Raw genomic sequence first — 18,832 nt, 5'->3', positions numbered from 1 at the left:
GAAGTTTTGGGAACTGAGTGGCGTGGTGATGAGGAGGGGAGTGTCGTTGAAGCTGAAGGGAAAGGTGTATGCTGCATGTGTGAGAAGTGTTATGATTTATGGGAGCGAGACATGGGTAATGAACGTAGAGCAGCAACGAAGGCTGGAAAGGGTGGAAATGCGAATGGTTCGGTGGATGTGCGGAGTATCGTTGAGAGAGGGGAAGACAAATGACGAATTGCGAAAGATGATGGGAATAGAGCCTGTGATTGATGCTGTGAAGAGGACAGGTTGAGATAGTTTGGTCATGTGTTGAGGAAGGATGAAAGTGACTGGTTGAGAAGAGTGATGGAAATGAATGTAGAAGGAGGTCGAGGATGGGGAAGACCGAGAAAAACTTGGCTAAAGATGGTGGAAGAAGAAATGCGGGCAAGGGGGTTAACAAGGGGAGATGCAGAAAATAGGGCAAAATGGAGAAGATTGTCATGGGGACCGCAAGGCTAACCCCAGCTCTTGCAGGGAACATGGCCTTAAAATGCATGTTGTTGTTGTTGACCCAATATACAAACCCTGCTCAAATTTCAAGCCAATCAGATGAAAATTGACAATTTTATGCGACCTTGACCTTTGACCTTTTGATCTAAAAAAAAACAATCACCTTCTAGCTTTTGATTGGTGAATCAAATTTGTGACCCAATTTGCAAATTCTTAAAATTTCAGATGATCTGATGAAGTTTGATGGCAAAAGCTCAAGTGGTAATGAAAAGTTACGGCCTGCACGCACACACACACACACACACACACACACACACACACACACACACACACACACACACACACACACACAGAAGTGATTGAAAAACCCCATCTCCCACTGTGCGGTGGACGGCCTAATAATGCTGATAGATACAAATGATAAACAGAGATCACGGAAAAGCATTTTCTGGTTACTACGAATGTCGGTGTGAGAATTTCCTTTTGTGATTTTCTTACCATCACTCCGACCAGTCCCGGTAATCCAGGTAGGCCTCTCGGTCCACGTTCGCCCTGCCACAGCGAACATTGTTATCAATCAAACAGCAACTGTTTACCAACACAAAATGAATACATGTGGAAGAGCACCATGACAAACGATGCAATGGAGACAGTGTGGAATTGACGGTGGGACAGTATGGGGACAGCATGGAATCGGCAGACATGGGATTATAGATGGACAAATGAGGTACCAAGATGCCTGCATGATGAGTGGGCTAGACGTGGTGGATAGACAATATCAAGAGTAAGGATGGAAGATGACTTGAGAGCTATACATTAACAGGCAATCAGATAAAGGATGTGCAAAAAGAAGCAATCAGAGGGAACTTGTACACAACAGGGAAACAGAGAGCAGCTGTACAGGAATAAGTATAAAGATATGCCACCTCAAAACAGCAATCACAGAGCACTTTAAACCCAACAATAGACAACAGTAATCAGAACATTCATAAACCAGCCAATGAGAAACTTCATAAAAAGGTAATCAGAAACCTCATTAAATAAAAAATGAGAAAACTCAAAATAGACAATGAGAAACTTCATAAAACAGACAATGAGAAACCTCAAAATAGACAATGAGAAACCTCATAAAACAGACAATGAGAAACCTCATAAAAGACAATGAGAAACCTCAAAATAGACAATCAGAAACTTCATAAAATAAACAATGAGAAACCTTATAAAACAGACAATGAGAAACCTCAAAATAGACAATGAGAAACCTCATTAAAAAAACAATGAAAAACCTCATAAAATAAACAATGAGAAACCTCACAAAATAAACAATGAGAAACCTCACAAAACAGACAATGAGAAACCTCATAAAACAGACAATGAGAAACCTCATAAAAATGACAATGAGAATCCTCATAAAACAGACAATGAGAAACCTCATAAAACAGACAATGAGAAACCTCATAAAACAGACAATGAGAAACCTCATAAAACAGACAATGAGAATCCTCATAAAACAGACAATGAGAAACTTCATAAAACAGGCAATGAGAAACCTCATAAAACAGACAATGAGAATCCTCATAAAACAGACAATGAGAAACCTCATAAAACAGACAATGAGAAACCTCATAAAACAGACAATGAGAAACCTCATAAAACAGACAATGAGAAACCTCATAAAACAGACAATGAGAAACCTCATAAAATAAACAATGAGAATCCTCATAAAATAAACAATGAGAATCCTCATAAAATACACAATGAGAATCCTCATAAAACAGACAATGAGAAACCTCATAAAACAGACAATGAGAAACCTCATAAAACAGACAATGAGAAACCTCATAAAACAGACAATGAGAAACCTCATAAAACAGACAATGAGAAACTTCATAAAACAGACAATGAGAAACCTCATCAAACAGACAATGAGAATCCTCATCATACAGACAATGAGAAACCTAATAAAAGAGACAATGAGAATCCTCATAAAACAGACAATGAGAAACCTCATAAAACAGACAATGAGAATGATCATAAAACAGACAATGAGAAACCTCATAAAACAGACAATGAGTAACCTCATAAAACGCAATCAGAATCCTCATAAAACAGACAATGAGAAACTTCATAAAACAGACAATGAGAAACCTCATAAAACAGACAATGAGAATCAGACAATGAGAAACCTAATAAAAGAGACAATGAGAAACCTCATAAAACAGGCAATGAGAAACCTCATAAAACAGGCAATGAGAAACCTCATAAAACAGGCAATGAGAAACCTCATAAAACAGGCAATGAGAAACCTCATAAAACAGGCAATGAGAAACCTCATAAAACAGGCAATGAGAAACCTCATAAAACAGACAATGAGAATCCTCATAAAACAGACAATGAGAAACCTCATAAAACAGACAATGAGATTCCTCATAAAACAGACAATGAGAAACCTCATAAAACAGACAATGAGAAACCTCATAAAACAGACAATGAGAAACCTCATAAGACAGACAATGAGAAACGTCATAAAATAAACAATGAGAAACCTCATCAAACAGACAATGAGAATCCTCATCAAACAGACAATGAGAAACCTAATAAAAGAGACAATGAGAAACCTAATAAAAGAGACAATGAGAATCCTCATAAAAGAGACAATGAGAATCCTCATAAAAGAGACGATGAGAAACCTCATAAAACAGACAATGAGAAACCTCATAAAACAGACAATGAGAAACCTCATAAAACAGACAATGAGAAACCTCATAAAACAGACAATGAGAAACCTCATAAAACAGACAATGAGAAACTTCATAAAACAGACAATGAGAAACTTCATAAAACAGACAATGAGAAACCTCATAAAACAGACAATGATAATCCTCATCAAACAGACAATGAGAAACCTCATAAAACAGACAATAAGAATCCTCATAAAATAGACGATGAGAAACCTCATAAAACAGACGATGAGAAACCTCATAAAACAGACAATGAGAAACCTCATAAAACAGACAATGAGTAACCTCATAAAATAAACAATGAGAACCCTCATAAAACAGACAATGAAAAACCTCATTAAACAATGAGAAACCTCATAAAACAGACAATGAGAAACCTCATAAAACAGACAATGAGAAACCTCATAAAACAGACAATGAGAAACCTCATAAAACAGACAATGAGAATCCTCATAAAACAGACAATGAGAATCCTCATAAAACAGACAATGAGAAACCTATTAAAACAGGCAATCAGAAACCTATTAAAACAGACAATGAGTAACCTCATAAAACAGACAATGAGAAACCTCATAAAACAGACATTGAGAATCCTCATAAAACAGACAATGAGAAACCTCATAAAACAGACAATGAGAAACCTCATAACACAGACAATGAGAAACCTCATAAAACAGACAATGAGAAACCTCATAAAACAGACAATGAGAATCCTCATAAAACAGACAATGAGAATCCTCATAAAACAGACAATGAGAAACCTCATAAAACAGACAATGAGAAACCTCATAAAACAGACAATGAGAAACCTCATAAAACAGACAATGAGAAGCCTCATAAAACAGACAATGAGAAACCTCATAAAACAGACAATGAGAAACCTCATAAAATAAACAATGAGAATCCTCATAAAATAAACAATGAGAATCCTCATAAAATAAACAATGAGAATCCTCATAAAATACACAATGAGAATCCTCATAAAATAAACAATGAGAAACCTTATAAAACAGACAATGAGAAACCTCATAAAACAGACAATGAGAAACCTCATAAAACAGACAATGAGAAACCTCATAAAAGAAACAATGAGAATCCTCATAAAATACACAATGAGAATCCTCATCAAATAGAAAATGAGAAACCTCATAAAACAGATAATGAGAAACCTCATAAAACAGACAATGAGAAACATCATAAAACAGACAATGAGAAACCTCATAAAACAGACAATGAGAATCCTCATAAAACAGACAATGAGAAACCTCATAAAACAGACAATGAGAAACCTCATAAAACAGACAATGAGAAACCTCATAAAACAGACAATGAGAAACTTCATAAAACAGACAATGAGAAACCTCATAAAACAGACAATGAGAATCCTCATCAAACAGACAATGAGAAACCTAATAAAAGAGACAATGAGAATCCTCATAAAACAGACAATGAGAAACCTCATAAAACAGACAATGAGAATCCTCATAAAACAGACAATGAGAAACCTCATAAAACAGACTATGAGAATCCTCATAAAATACACAATGAGAATCCTCCTAAAATAAACAATGAGAAACCTCATAAAACAGACAATGAGAAACCTCATAAAACAGACAATGAGAAACCTCATAAAATAAACAATGAGAATCCTCATAAAATAGAAAATGAGAAACCTCATAAAACAGACAATGAGAAACCTCATAAAACAGACAATGAGAAACATCATAAAACAGACAATGAGAAACCTCATAAAACAGACAATGAGAATCCTCATAAAACAGACAATGAGAAACCTCATAAAACAGACAATGAGAAACCTCATAAAACAGAAAATGAGAAACCTCATAAAACAGACAATGAGAAACTTCATAAAACAGACAATGAGAAACCTCATCAAACAGACAATGAGAATCCTCATCAAACAGACAATGAGAAACCTAATAAAGAGACAATGAGAATCCTCATAAAACAGACAATGAGAAACCTCATAAAACAGACAATGAGAATCCTCATAAAACAGACAATGAGAAACCTCATAAAACAGACAATGAGTAACCTCATAAAACGCAATCAGAATCCTCATAAAACAGACAATGAGAAACTTCATAAAACAGACAATGAGAAACCTCATGAATCAGACAATGAGAAACCTAATAAAAGAGACAATGAGAAACCTCATAAAACAGGCAATGAGAAACCTCATAAAAAAGACAATGAGAATCCTCATAAAACAGACAATGAGAAACCTCATAAAACAGACAATGAGAAACCTCATAAAACAGACAATGAGAAACCTCATAAAACAGACAATGAGAAACCTCATAAAACAGACAATGAGAAACCTCATAAAATAAACAATGAGAAACCTCATCAAACAGACAATGAGAATCCTCATCAAACAGACAATGAGAAACCTAATAAAAGAGACAATGAGAATCCTCATAAAAGAGACAATAAGAAACCTCATAAAACAGACAATGAGAATCCTCATAAAACAGACAATGAGAAACTTCGTAAAACAGACAATGAGAAACCTCATCAAACAGACAATGAGAAACCTAATAAAAGAGACAATGAGAATCCTCATAAAACAGACAATGAGAATCCTCATAAAATACACAATGAGAATCCTCATAAAATAAAAAATGAGAAACCTCATAAAACAGACAATGAGAAACCTCATAAAACAGACAATGAGAATCCACATAAAACAGGCAATCAGAAACCTCATAAAACAGACAATGAGTAACCTCATAAAACAGGCAATGAGAAACCTCATAAAACAGACAATGAGAATCCTCATAAAACAGACGATGAGAAACCTCATAAAACAGACAATGAGAAACCTCATCAAACAGACAATGAGAACCCTCATAAAACAGACAATGAGTAACCTCATCAAATAAACAATGAGAAACCTCATAAAACAGACAATGAAAAACCTCATTAAACAGACAATGAAAAACCTCATTAAACAGACAATGAGAAACCTCATAAAACAGACAATGAGAAACCTCATAAAACAGACAATGAGAAACCTCATAAAACAGACAATGAGAAACCTCATAAAACAGACAATGAGAAACCTCATAAAACAGACAATGAGAATCCTAAAACTGACATTGAGAATCCTCATAAAACAGACAATCAGAATCCTCATAAAACAGAAAATGAGAAACCTCATAAAACAGACAATGAGAAACCTCATAAAACAGACAATGAGAAACCTCATGAAACAGACAATGAGAAACCTCATAAAACAGACAATGAGAAACCTCATAAAACAGACAATGAGAAACGTCATAAAACAGACAATGAGAAACCTCATAAAACAGACAATGAGAAACTTCATAAAACAGACAATGAGAAACCTCATAAAACAGACAATGAGAAACCTCATAAAACAGACAATGAGAAACCTCATAAAACAGACAATGAGAAACTTCATAAAACAGACAATGAGAAACTTCAAAAAACAGACAATGAGAAACTTCATAAAACAGACAATGAGAAACCTCATCAAACAGACAATGAGAAACCTCATAAAACAGACAATGAGAATCCTCATAAAACAATGAGAAACCTCATAAAACAGACAATGAGTAACCTCATAAAACACAATCAGAATCCTCATAAAACAGACAATGAGAAACTTCATAAAACAGACAATGAGAAACCACATAAAACAGACAATGAGAATCAGACAATGAGAAACCTAATAAAAGAGACAATGAGAAACCTCATAAAACAGGCAATGAGAAACCTCATAAAACAGACAATGAGAATCCTCATAAAACAGACAATGAGAAACCTCATAAAACAGACAATGAGAAACCTCATAAAACAGACAATGAGAAACCTCATAAAACAGACAATGAGAAACCTCATAAAACAGACAATGAGAAACCTCATAAAACAGACAATGAGAAACCTCATAAAATTAACAATGAGAAACCTCATCAAACAGACAATGAGAATCCTCATCAAACAGACAATGAGAAACCTAATAAAAGAGACAATGAGAATCCTCATAAAAGAGACAATGAGATACCTCATAAAACAGACAATGAGAAACCTAATAAAAGAGACAATGAGAATCCTCATAAAAGAGACAATGAGAAACCTCATAAAACAGACAATGAGAAACCTCATAAAATAGACAATGAGAAACCTCATAAAACAGACAATGAGAAACCTCATAAAACAGACAATGAGAAACCTCATAAAACAGACAATGAGAATCCTCATCAAACAGACAATGAGAAACCTAATAAAAGAGACAATGAGAATCCTCATAAAACAGACAATGAGAATCCTCATAAAACAGACAATGAGAAACCTCATAAAACAGACAATGAGAAACCTCATAAAACAGACAATGAGAAACCTCATAAAACAGACAATGAGAAACCTCATCAAACAGACAATCAGGAGCCTCATCAAACAGACAATGAGAACCCTCATCAAACAGACAATGAGAAACCTCATAAAACAGACAATGAGAACCCTCATAAAACAGACAATGAGAACCCTCATCAAACAGACAATGAGAAACCTCATCAAACAGACAATCAGGAGCCTCATCAAACAGACAATGAGAACCCTCATCAAACAGACAATGAGAAACCTCATAAAACAGACAATGAGAACCCTCATAAAACAGACAATGAGAACCCTCATCAAACAGACAATGAGAAACCTCATCAAACAGACAATCAGGAGCCTCATCAAACAGACAATGAGAACCCTCATCAAACAGACAATGAGAAACTTCATAAAACAGACAATGAGAAACCTCATAAAACAGACAATGAGAATCAGACAATGAGAAACCTAATAAAAGAGACAATGAGAAACCTCATAAAACAGGCAATGAGAAACCTCATAAAACAGACAATGAGAATCCTCATAAAACAGACAATGAGAAACCTCATAAAACAGACAATGAGAAACCTCATAAAACAGACAATGAGAAACCTCATAAAACAGACAATGAGAAACCTCATAAAACAGACAATGAGAAACCTCATAAAACAGACAATGAGAAACCTCATAAAATTAACAATGAGAAACCTCATAAAATAGACAATGAGAAACCTCATAAAACAGACAATGAGAAACCTCATAAAACAGACAATGAGAATCCTCATCAAACAGACAATGAGAAGCCTAATAAAACAGGCAATGAGAAACCTCATAAAACAGACAATGAGAATCCTCATAAAACAGACAATGAGAAACCTCATAAAACAGACAATGAGAAACCTCATAAAACAGACAATGAGAAACCTCATAAAAGAGACAATGAGAAACCTCATAAAACAGACAATGAGAAACCTCATAAAACAGACAATGAGAAACCTCATAAAATAGACAATGAGAAACCTCATAAAACAGACAATGAGAAACCTCCTAAAACAGACAATGAGAAACCTAATAAAAGAGACAATGAGAAACCTAATAAAAGAGACAATGAGAATCCTCATAAAACAGACAATGAGAAACCTCATAAAACAGACAATGAGAAACTTCATAAAACAGACAATGAGAAACTTCAAAAAACAGACAATGAGAAACTTCATAAAACAGACAATGAGAAACCTCATCAAACAGACAATGAGAAACCTCATAAAACAGACAATGAGAAGCCTCATAAAACAATGAGAAACCTCATAAAACAGACAATGAGTAACCTCATAAAACGCAATCAGAATCCTCATAAAACAGACAATGAGAAACTTCATAAAACAGACAATGAGAAACCTCATAAAACAGACAATGAGAATCAGACAATGAGAAACCTCATAAAACAGACAATGAGAAACCTCATAAAAGAGACAATGAGAAACCTCATAAAACAGGCAATGAGAAACCTCATAAAACAGACAATGAGAAACCTCATCAAACAGACAATCAGGAGCCTCATAAAACAGACAATGAGAAACCTCATAAAACAGACAATGAAAAACCTCATTAAACAGACAATGAAAAACCTCATTAAACAGACAATGAGAAACCTCATAAAACAGACAATGAGAAACCTCATCAAACAGACAATCAGGAGCCTCATAAAACAGACAATGAGAAACCTCATAAAACAGACAATGAGAAACCTCATAAAACAGACAATGAGAAACCTCATAAAACAGACAATGAGAATCCTCATAAAACAGACAATGAGAAACCTCATAAAACAGACAATGAGAAACCTCATAAAACAGACAATGAGAAACCTCATAAAACAGACAATGAGAAACCTCATAAAATTAACAATGAGAAACCTCATCAAACAGACAATGAGAATCCTCATCAAACAGACAATGAGAAACCTCATTAAACAGACAATGAGAAACCTCATAAAACAGACAATGAGAAACCTCATAAAACAGACAATGAGAAACCTCATAAAACAGACAATGAGAAACCTCATAAAACAGACAATGAGAATCCTAAAACTGACATTGAGAATCCTCATAAAACAGACAATCAGAATCCTCATAAAACAGAAAATGAGAAACCTCATAAAACAGACAATGAGAAAAACAGAATGAGAAACCTCATGAAACAGACAATGAGAAACCTCATAAAACAGACAATGAGAAACCTCATAAAACAGACAATGAGAAACCTCATAAAACAGACAATGAGAATCCTCATAAAACAGACAATGAGAAACCTCATAAAACAGACAATGAGAATCCTCCTAAAACTGACATTGAGAATCCTCATAAAACAGACAATCAGAATCCTCATAAAACAGACAATGAGTAACCTCATAAAACAGACAATGAGAAACCTCATAAAACAGACAATGAGAAACCTCATAAAACAGACAATGAGAAACCTCATAAAACAGACAATGAGAAACCTCATAAAACAGACAATGAGAAACCTCATAAAACAGACAATGAGAACCCTCATCAAACAGACAATGAGAAACCTCATAAAACAGACAATGAGAAACCTCATCAAACAGACAATGAGAAACCTCATAAAACAGACAATGAGAAACCTCATAAAACAGACAATGAGAAACCTCATAAAACAGACAATGAGAAACGTCATAAAACAGGCAATGAGAATCCTCACAAAACAGACAATGAGAAACCTCATAAAATAAACAATGAGAAACGTCATAAAACAGGCAATGAGAATCCTCACAAAACAGACAATGAGAAACCTCATAAAACAGACAATGAGAAACCTCATAAAACAGACAATGAGAAACCTCATAAAACAGACAATGAGAATCCTCATAAAACAGACAATGAGAATCCTCATAAAACAGACAATGAGAAACCTATTAAAACAGACAATGAGAATCCTCATAAAACAGACAATGAGAAACCTATTAAAACAGGCAATCAGAAACCTATTAAAACAGACAATGAGTAACCTCATAAAACAGACAATGAGAAACCTCATAAAACAGACATTGAGAATCCTCATAAAACAGACAATGAGAAACCTCATAAAACAGACAATGAGAAACCTCATAACACAGACAATGAGAAACCTCATAAAACAGACAATGAGAAACCTCATAAAACAGACAATGAGAATCCTCATAAAACAGACAATGAGAATCCTCATAAAACAGACAATGAGAAACCTCATAAAACAGACAATGAGAAACCTCATAAAACAGACAATGAGAAACCTCATAAAACAGACAATGAGAAGCCTCATAAAACAGACAATGAGAAACCTCATAAAACAGACAATGAGAAACCTCATAAAATAAACAATGAGAATCCTCATAAAATAAACAATGAGAATCCTCATAAAATAAACAATGAGAATCCTCATAAAATACACAATGAGAATCCTCATAAAATAAACAATGAGAAACCTCATAAAACAGACAATGAGAAACCTCATAAAACAGACAATGAGAAACCTCATAAAACAGACAATGAGAAACCTCATAAAAGAAACAATGAGAATCCTCATAAAATACACAATGAGAATCCTCATCAAATAGAAAATGAGAAACCTCATAAAACAGACAATGAGAAACCTCATAAAACAGACAATGAGAAACATCATAAAACAGACAATGAGAAACCTCATAAAACAGACAATGAGAATCCTCATAAAACAGACAATGAGAAACCTCATAAAACAGACAATGAGAAACCTCATAAAACAGACAATGAGAAACCTCATAAAACAGACAATGAGAAACTTCATAAAACAGACAATGAGAAACCTCATAAAACAGACAATGAGAATCCTCATCAAACAGACAATGAGAAACCTAATAAAAGAGACAATGAGAATCCTCATAAAACAGACAATGAGAAACCTCATAAAACAGACAATGAGAATCCTCATAAAACAGACAATGAGAAACCTCATAAAACAGACTATGAGAATCCTCATAAAATACACAATGAGAATCCTCCTAAAATAAACAATGAGAAACCTCATAAAACAGACAATGAGAAACCTCATAAAACAGACAATGAGAAACCTCATAAAATAAACAATGAGAATCCTCATAAAATAGAAAATGAGAAACCTCATAAAACAGACAATGAGAAACCTCATAAAACAGACAATGAGAAACATCATAAAACAGACAATGAGAAACCTCATAAAACAGACAATGAGAATCCTCATAAAACAGACAATGAGAAACCTCATAAAACAGACAATGAGAAACCTCATAAAACAGAAAATGAGAAACCTCATAAAACAGACAATGAGAAACTTCATAAAACAGACAATGAGAAACCTCATCAAACAGACAATGAGAATCCTCATCAAACAGACAATGAGAAACCTAATAAAGAGACAATGAGAATCCTCATAAAACAGACAATGAGAAACCTCATAAAACAGACAATGAGAATCCTCATAAAACAGACAATGAGAAACCTCATAAAACAGACAATGAGTAACCTCATAAAACGCAATCAGAATCCTCATAAAACAGACAATGAGAAACTTCATAAAACAGACAATGAGAAACCTCATGAATCAGACAATGAGAAACCTAATAAAAGAGACAATGAGAAACCTCATAAAACAGGCAATGAGAAACCTCATAAAAAAGACAATGAGAATCCTCATAAAACAGACAATGAGAAACCTCATAAAACAGACAATGAGAAACCTCATAAAACAGACAATGAGAAACCTCATAAAACAGACAATGAGAAACCTCATAAAACAGACAATGAGAAACCTCATAAAATAAACAATGAGAAACCTCATCAAACAGACAATGAGAATCCTCATCAAACAGACAATGAGAAACCTAATAAAAGAGACAATGAGAATCCTCATAAAAGAGACAATAAGAAACCTCATAAAACAGACAATGAGAATCCTCATAAAACAGACAATGAGAAACTTCGTAAAACAGACAATGAGAAACCTCATCAAACAGACAATGAGAAACCTAATAAAAGAGACAATGAGAATCCTCATAAAACAGACAATGAGAATCCTCATAAAATACACAATGAGAATCCTCATAAAATAAAAAATGAGAAACCTCATAAAACAGACAATGAGAAACCTCATAAAACAGACAATGAGAATCCACATAAAACAGGCAATCAGAAACCTCATAAAACAGACAATGAGTAACCTCATAAAACAGGCAATGAGAAACCTCATAAAACAGACAATGAGAATCCTCATAAAACAGACGATGAGAAACCTCATAAAACAGACAATGAGAAACCTCATCAAACAGACAATGAGAACCCTCATAAAACAGACAATGAGTAACCTCATCAAATAAACAATGAGAAACCTCATAAAACAGACAATGAAAAACCTCATTAAACAGACAATGAGAAACCTCATAAAACAGACAATGAGAAACCTCATAAAACAGACAATGAGAAACCTCATAAAACAGACAATGAGAAACCTCATAAAACAGACAATGAGAAACCTCATAAAACAGACAATGAGAATCCTAAAACTGACATTGAGAATCCTCATAAAACAGACAATCAGAATCCTCATAAAACAGAAAATGAGAAACCTCATAAAACAGACAATGAGAAACCTCATAAAACAGACAATGAGAAACCTCATGAAACAGACAATGAGAAACCTCATAAAACAGACAATGAGAAACCTCATAAAACAGACAATGAGAAACGTCATAAAACAGACAATGAGAAACCTCATAAAACAGACAATGAGAAACTTCATAAAACAGACAATGAGAAACCTCATAAAACAGACAATGAGAAACCTCATAAAACAGACAATGAGAAACCTCATAAAACAGACAATGAGAAACTTCATAAAACAGACAATGAGAAACTTCAAAAAACAGACAATGAGAAACTTCATAAAACAGACAATGAGAAACCTCATCAAACAGACAATGAGAAACCTCATAAAACAGACAATGAGAATCCTCATAAAACAATGAGAAACCTCATAAAACAGACAATGAGTAACCTCATAAAACGCAATCAGAATCCTCATAAAACAGACAATGAGAAACTTCATAAAACAGACAATGAGAAACCACATAAAACAGACAATGAGAATCAGACAATGAGAAACCTAATAAAAGAGACAATGAGAAACCTCATAAAACAGGCAATGAGAAACCTCATAAAACAGACAATGAGAATCCTCATAAAACAGACAATGAGAAACCTCATAAAACAGACAATGAGAAACCTCATAAAACAGACAATGAGAAACCTCATAAAACAGACAATGAGAAACCTCATAAAACAGACAATGAGAAACCTCATAAAACAGACAATGAGAAACCTCATAAAATTAACAATGAGAAACCTCATCAAACAGACAATGAGAATCCTCATCAAACAGACAATGAGAAACCTAATAAAAGAGACAATGAGAATCCTCATAAAAGAGACAATGAGATACCTCATAAAACAGACAATGAGAAACCTAATAAAAGAGACAATGAGAATCCTCATAAAAGAGACAATGAGAAACCTCATAAAACAGACAATGAGAAACCTCATAAAATAGACAATGAGAAACCTCATAAAACAGACAATGAGAAACCTCATAAAACAGACAATGAGAAACCTCATAAAACAGACAATGAGAATCCTCATCAAACAGACAATGAGAAACCTAATAAAAGAGACAATGAGAATCCTCATAAAACAGACAATGAGAATCCTCATAAAACAGACAATGAGAAACCTCATAAAACAGACAATGAGAAACCTCATAAAACAGACAATGAGAAACCTCATAAAACAGACAATGAGAAACCTCATCAAACAGACAATCAGGAGCCTCATCAAACAGACAATGAGAACCCTCATCAAACAGACAATGAGAAACCTCATAAAACAGACAATGAGAACCCTCATAAAACAGACAATGAGAACCCTCATCAAACAGACAATGAGAAACCTCATCAAACAGACAATCAGGAGCCTCATCAAACAGACAATGAGAACCCTCATCAAACAGACAATGAGAAACCTCATAAAACAGACAATGAGAACCCTCATAAAACAGACAATGAGAACCCTCATCAAACAGACAATGAGAAACCTCATCAAACAGACAATCAGGAGCCTCATCAAACAGACAATGAGAACCCTCATCAAACAGACAATGAGAAACTTCATAAAACAGACAATGAGAAACCTCATAAAACAGACAATGAGAATCAGACAATGAGAAACCTAATAAAAGAGACAATGAGAAACCTCATAAAACAGGCAATGAGAAACCTCATAAAACAGACAATGAGAATCCTCATAAAACAGACAATGAGAAACCTCATAAAACAGACAATGAGAAACCTCATAAAACAGACAATGAGAAACCTCATAAAACAGACAATGAGAAACCTCATAAAACAGACAATGAGAAACCTCATAAAACAGACAATGAGAAACCTCATAAAATTAACAATGAGAAACCTCATAAAATAGACAATGAGAAACCTCATAAAACAGACAATGAGAAACCTCATAAAACAGACAATGAGAATCCTCATCAAACAGACAATGAGAAGCCTAATAAAACAGGCAATGAGAAACCTCATAAAACAGACAATGAGAATCCTCATAAAACAGACAATGAGAAACCTCATAAAACAGACAATGAGAAACCTCATAAAACAGACAATGAGAAACCTCATAAAAGAGACAATGAGAAACCTCATAAAACAGACAATGAGAAACCTCATAAAACAGACAATGAGAAACCTCATAAAATAGACAATGAGAAACCTCATAAAACAGACAATGAGAAACCTCCTAAAACAGACAATGAGAAACCTAATAAAAGAGACAATGAGAAACCTAATAAAAGAGACAATGAGAATCCTCATAAAACAGACAATGAGAAACCTCATAAAACAGACAATGAGAAACCTCATAAAACAGACAATGAGAAACCTCATAAAACAGACAATGAAAAACCTCATTAAACAGACAATGAAAAACCTCATTAAACAGACAATGAGAAACCTCATAAAACAGACAATGAGAAACCTCATAAAACAGACAATGAGAATCCTCATAAAACAGACAATGAGAAACCTCATAAAACAGACAATGAGAAACCTCATAAAACAGACAATGAGAAACTTCATAAAACAGACAAAGAGAAACTTCAAAAAACAGACAATGAGAAACTTCATTAAACAGACAATGAAAAACCTCATAAAACAGGCAATGAGAATCCTCACAAAACAGACAATGAGAAACCTCACAAAACAGACAATGAGAAACCTCATAAAACAGACCATGAGAAACCTCATAAAACAGACCATGAGAAACCTCATAAAACAGACAATGAGAAACCTCATAAAACAGACAATGAGAAACCTCATAAAACAGACAATGAGAAACCTCATAAAACAGACAATGAGAAACCTCATAAAATAAACAATGAGAAACCTCATAAAACAGACAATGAGAAACCTCATAAAACAGACAATGAGAAACCTCATAAAACAGACAATGAGAAACCTCATAAAACAGACAATGAGAAACCTCATAAAACAGACAATGAGAAACCTCATAAAACAGACAATGAGAAACCTCATAAAACAGACAATGAGAAACCTCATAAAACAGACAATGAGAAACCTCATAAAACAGACAATGAGAAACCTCATAAAACAGACAATGAGAATCCTCATAAAACAGACAATCAGAATCCTCATAAAACAGACAATGAGTAACCTCATAAAACAGACAATGAGAAACCTCATAAAACAGACAATGAGAAACCTCATAAAACAGACAATGAGAAACCTCATAAAACAGACAATGAGAAACCTCATAAAACAGACAATGAGAAACCTCATCAAACAGACAATGAGAACCCTCATAAAACAGACAATGAGTAACCTCATCAAATAAACAATGAGAAACCTCATAAAACAGACAATGAAAAACCTCATAAAACAGACAATGAGAAACCTCATAAAACAGACAATGAGAAACCTCATAAAACAGACAATGAGAAACCTCATAAAACAGACAATGAGAATCCTAAAACTGACATTGAGAATCCTCATTAAACAGACAATCAGAATCCTCATAAAACAGAAAATGAGAAACCTCATAAAACAGACAATGAGAAACCTCATAAAACAGACAATGAGAAACCTCATAAAACAGGCAATGAGAAACCTCATAAAACAGACAATGAGAAACCTCATTAAACAGACAATGAGAAACCTCATAATACAGACAATGAGAAACCTCATAAAACAGACAATGAGAAACTTCATAAAACAGACAATGAGAAACTTCAAAAAACAGACAATGAGAAACTTCATAAAACAGACAATGAGAAACCTCATCAAACAGACAATGAGAAACCTCATAAAACAGACAATGAGAAGCCTCATAAAACAATGAGAAACCTCATAAAACAGACAATGAGTAACCTCATAAAACGCAATCAGAATCCTCATAAAACAGACAATGAGAAACTTCATAAAACAGACAATGAGAAACCTCATAAAACAGACAATGAGAATCAGACAATGAGAAACCTCATAAAACAGACAATGAGAAACCTCATAAAAGAGACAATGAGAAACCTCATAAAACAGGCAATGAGAAACCTCATAAAACAGACAATGAGAAACCTCATCAAACAGACAATCAGGAGCCTCATAAAACAGACAATGAGAAACCTCATAAAACAGACAATGAAAAACCTCATTAAACAGACAATGAAAAACCTCATTAAACAGACAATGAGAAACCTCATAAAACAGACAATGAGAAACCTCATCAAACAGACAATCAGGAGCCTCATAAAACAGACAATGAGAAACCTCATAAAACAGACAATGAGAAACCTCATAAAACAGACAATGAGAAACCTCATAAAACAGACAATGAGAATCCTCATAAAACAGACAATGAGAAACCTCATAAAACAGACAATGAGAAACCTCATAAAACAGACAATGAGAAACCTCATAAAACAGACAATGAGAAACCTCATAAAATTAACAATGAGAAACCTCATCAAACAGACAATGAGAATCCTCATCAAACAGACAATGAGAAACCTCATTAAACAGACAATGAGAAACCTCATAAAACAGACAATGAGAAACCTCATAAAACAGACAATGAGAAACCTCATAAAACAGACAATGAGAAACCTCATAAAACAGACAATGAGAATCCTAAAACTGACATTGAGAATCCTCATAAAACAGACAATCAGAATCCTCATAAAACAGAAAATGAGAAACCTCATAAAACAGACAATGAGAAAAACAGAATGAGAAACCTCATGAAACAGACAATGAGAAACCTCATAAAACAGACAATGAGAAACCTCATAAAACAGACAATGAGAAACCTCATAAAACAGACAATGAGAATCCTCATAAAACAGACAATGAGAAACCTCATAAAACAGACAATGAGAATCCTCCTAAAACTGACATTGAGAATCCTCATAAAACAGACAATCAGAATCCTCATAAAACAGACAATGAGTAACCTCATAAAACAGACAATGAGAAACCTCATAAAACAGACAATGAGAAACCTCATAAAACAGACAATGAGAAACCTCATAAAACAGACAATGAGAAACCTCATAAAACAGACAATGAGAAACCTCATAAAACAGACAATGAGAACCCTCATCAAACAGACAATGAGAAACCTCATAAAACAGACAATGAGAAACCTCATCAAACAGACAATGAGAAACCTCATAAAACAGACAATGAGAAACCTCATAAAACAGACAATGAGAAACCTCATAAAACAGACAATGAGAAACGTCATAAAACAGGCAATGAGAATCCTCACAAAACAGACAATGAGAAACCTCATAAAATAAACAATGAGAAACGTCATAAAACAGGCAATGAGAATCCTCACAAAACAGACAATGAGAAACCTCATAAAATAAACAATGAGAATCCTCATAAAACAGACAATGAGAAACCTCATAAAACAGACAATGAGAACCCTCATAAAACAGACAATGAGAACCCTCATCAAACAGACAATGAGAAACCTCATAAAACAGACAATGAGAAACCTCATAAAACAGACAATGAGAAACCTCATAAAACAGACAATGAGAATCCTCCTAAAACTGACATTGAGAATCCTCATAAAACAGACAATGAGAAACCTCAT

The 18,832-nt window shown here is 34.0% G+C and overlaps 1 protein-coding gene across 1 annotated transcript in view; it reads right to left on the bottom strand.

The window, feature by feature from the left end:
* The window catches only part of LOC137428690 (uncharacterized), a 220,452-nt gene that overhangs the window by 31,095 nt on the left and 170,525 nt on the right, over nt 1–18,832 (bottom strand). The window contains exon 14 of the mRNA XM_068118595.2: nt 973–1,026. Coding sequence (XP_067974696.2) covers nt 973–1,026 — 54 coding nt within the window. The remainder of the gene's footprint in view (nt 1–972; nt 1,027–18,832) is intronic.

The sequence above is a fragment of the Myxine glutinosa genome, chromosome 5 (genome assembly GCF_964187855.1).
Source record: "Myxine glutinosa chromosome 5, kmMyxGlut1.1, whole genome shotgun sequence".
NCBI classification, from domain to species: domain Eukaryota; kingdom Metazoa; phylum Chordata; class Myxini; order Myxiniformes; family Myxinidae; genus Myxine; species Myxine glutinosa.
This window is presented reverse-complemented; position numbering and strand designations above follow the sequence as displayed.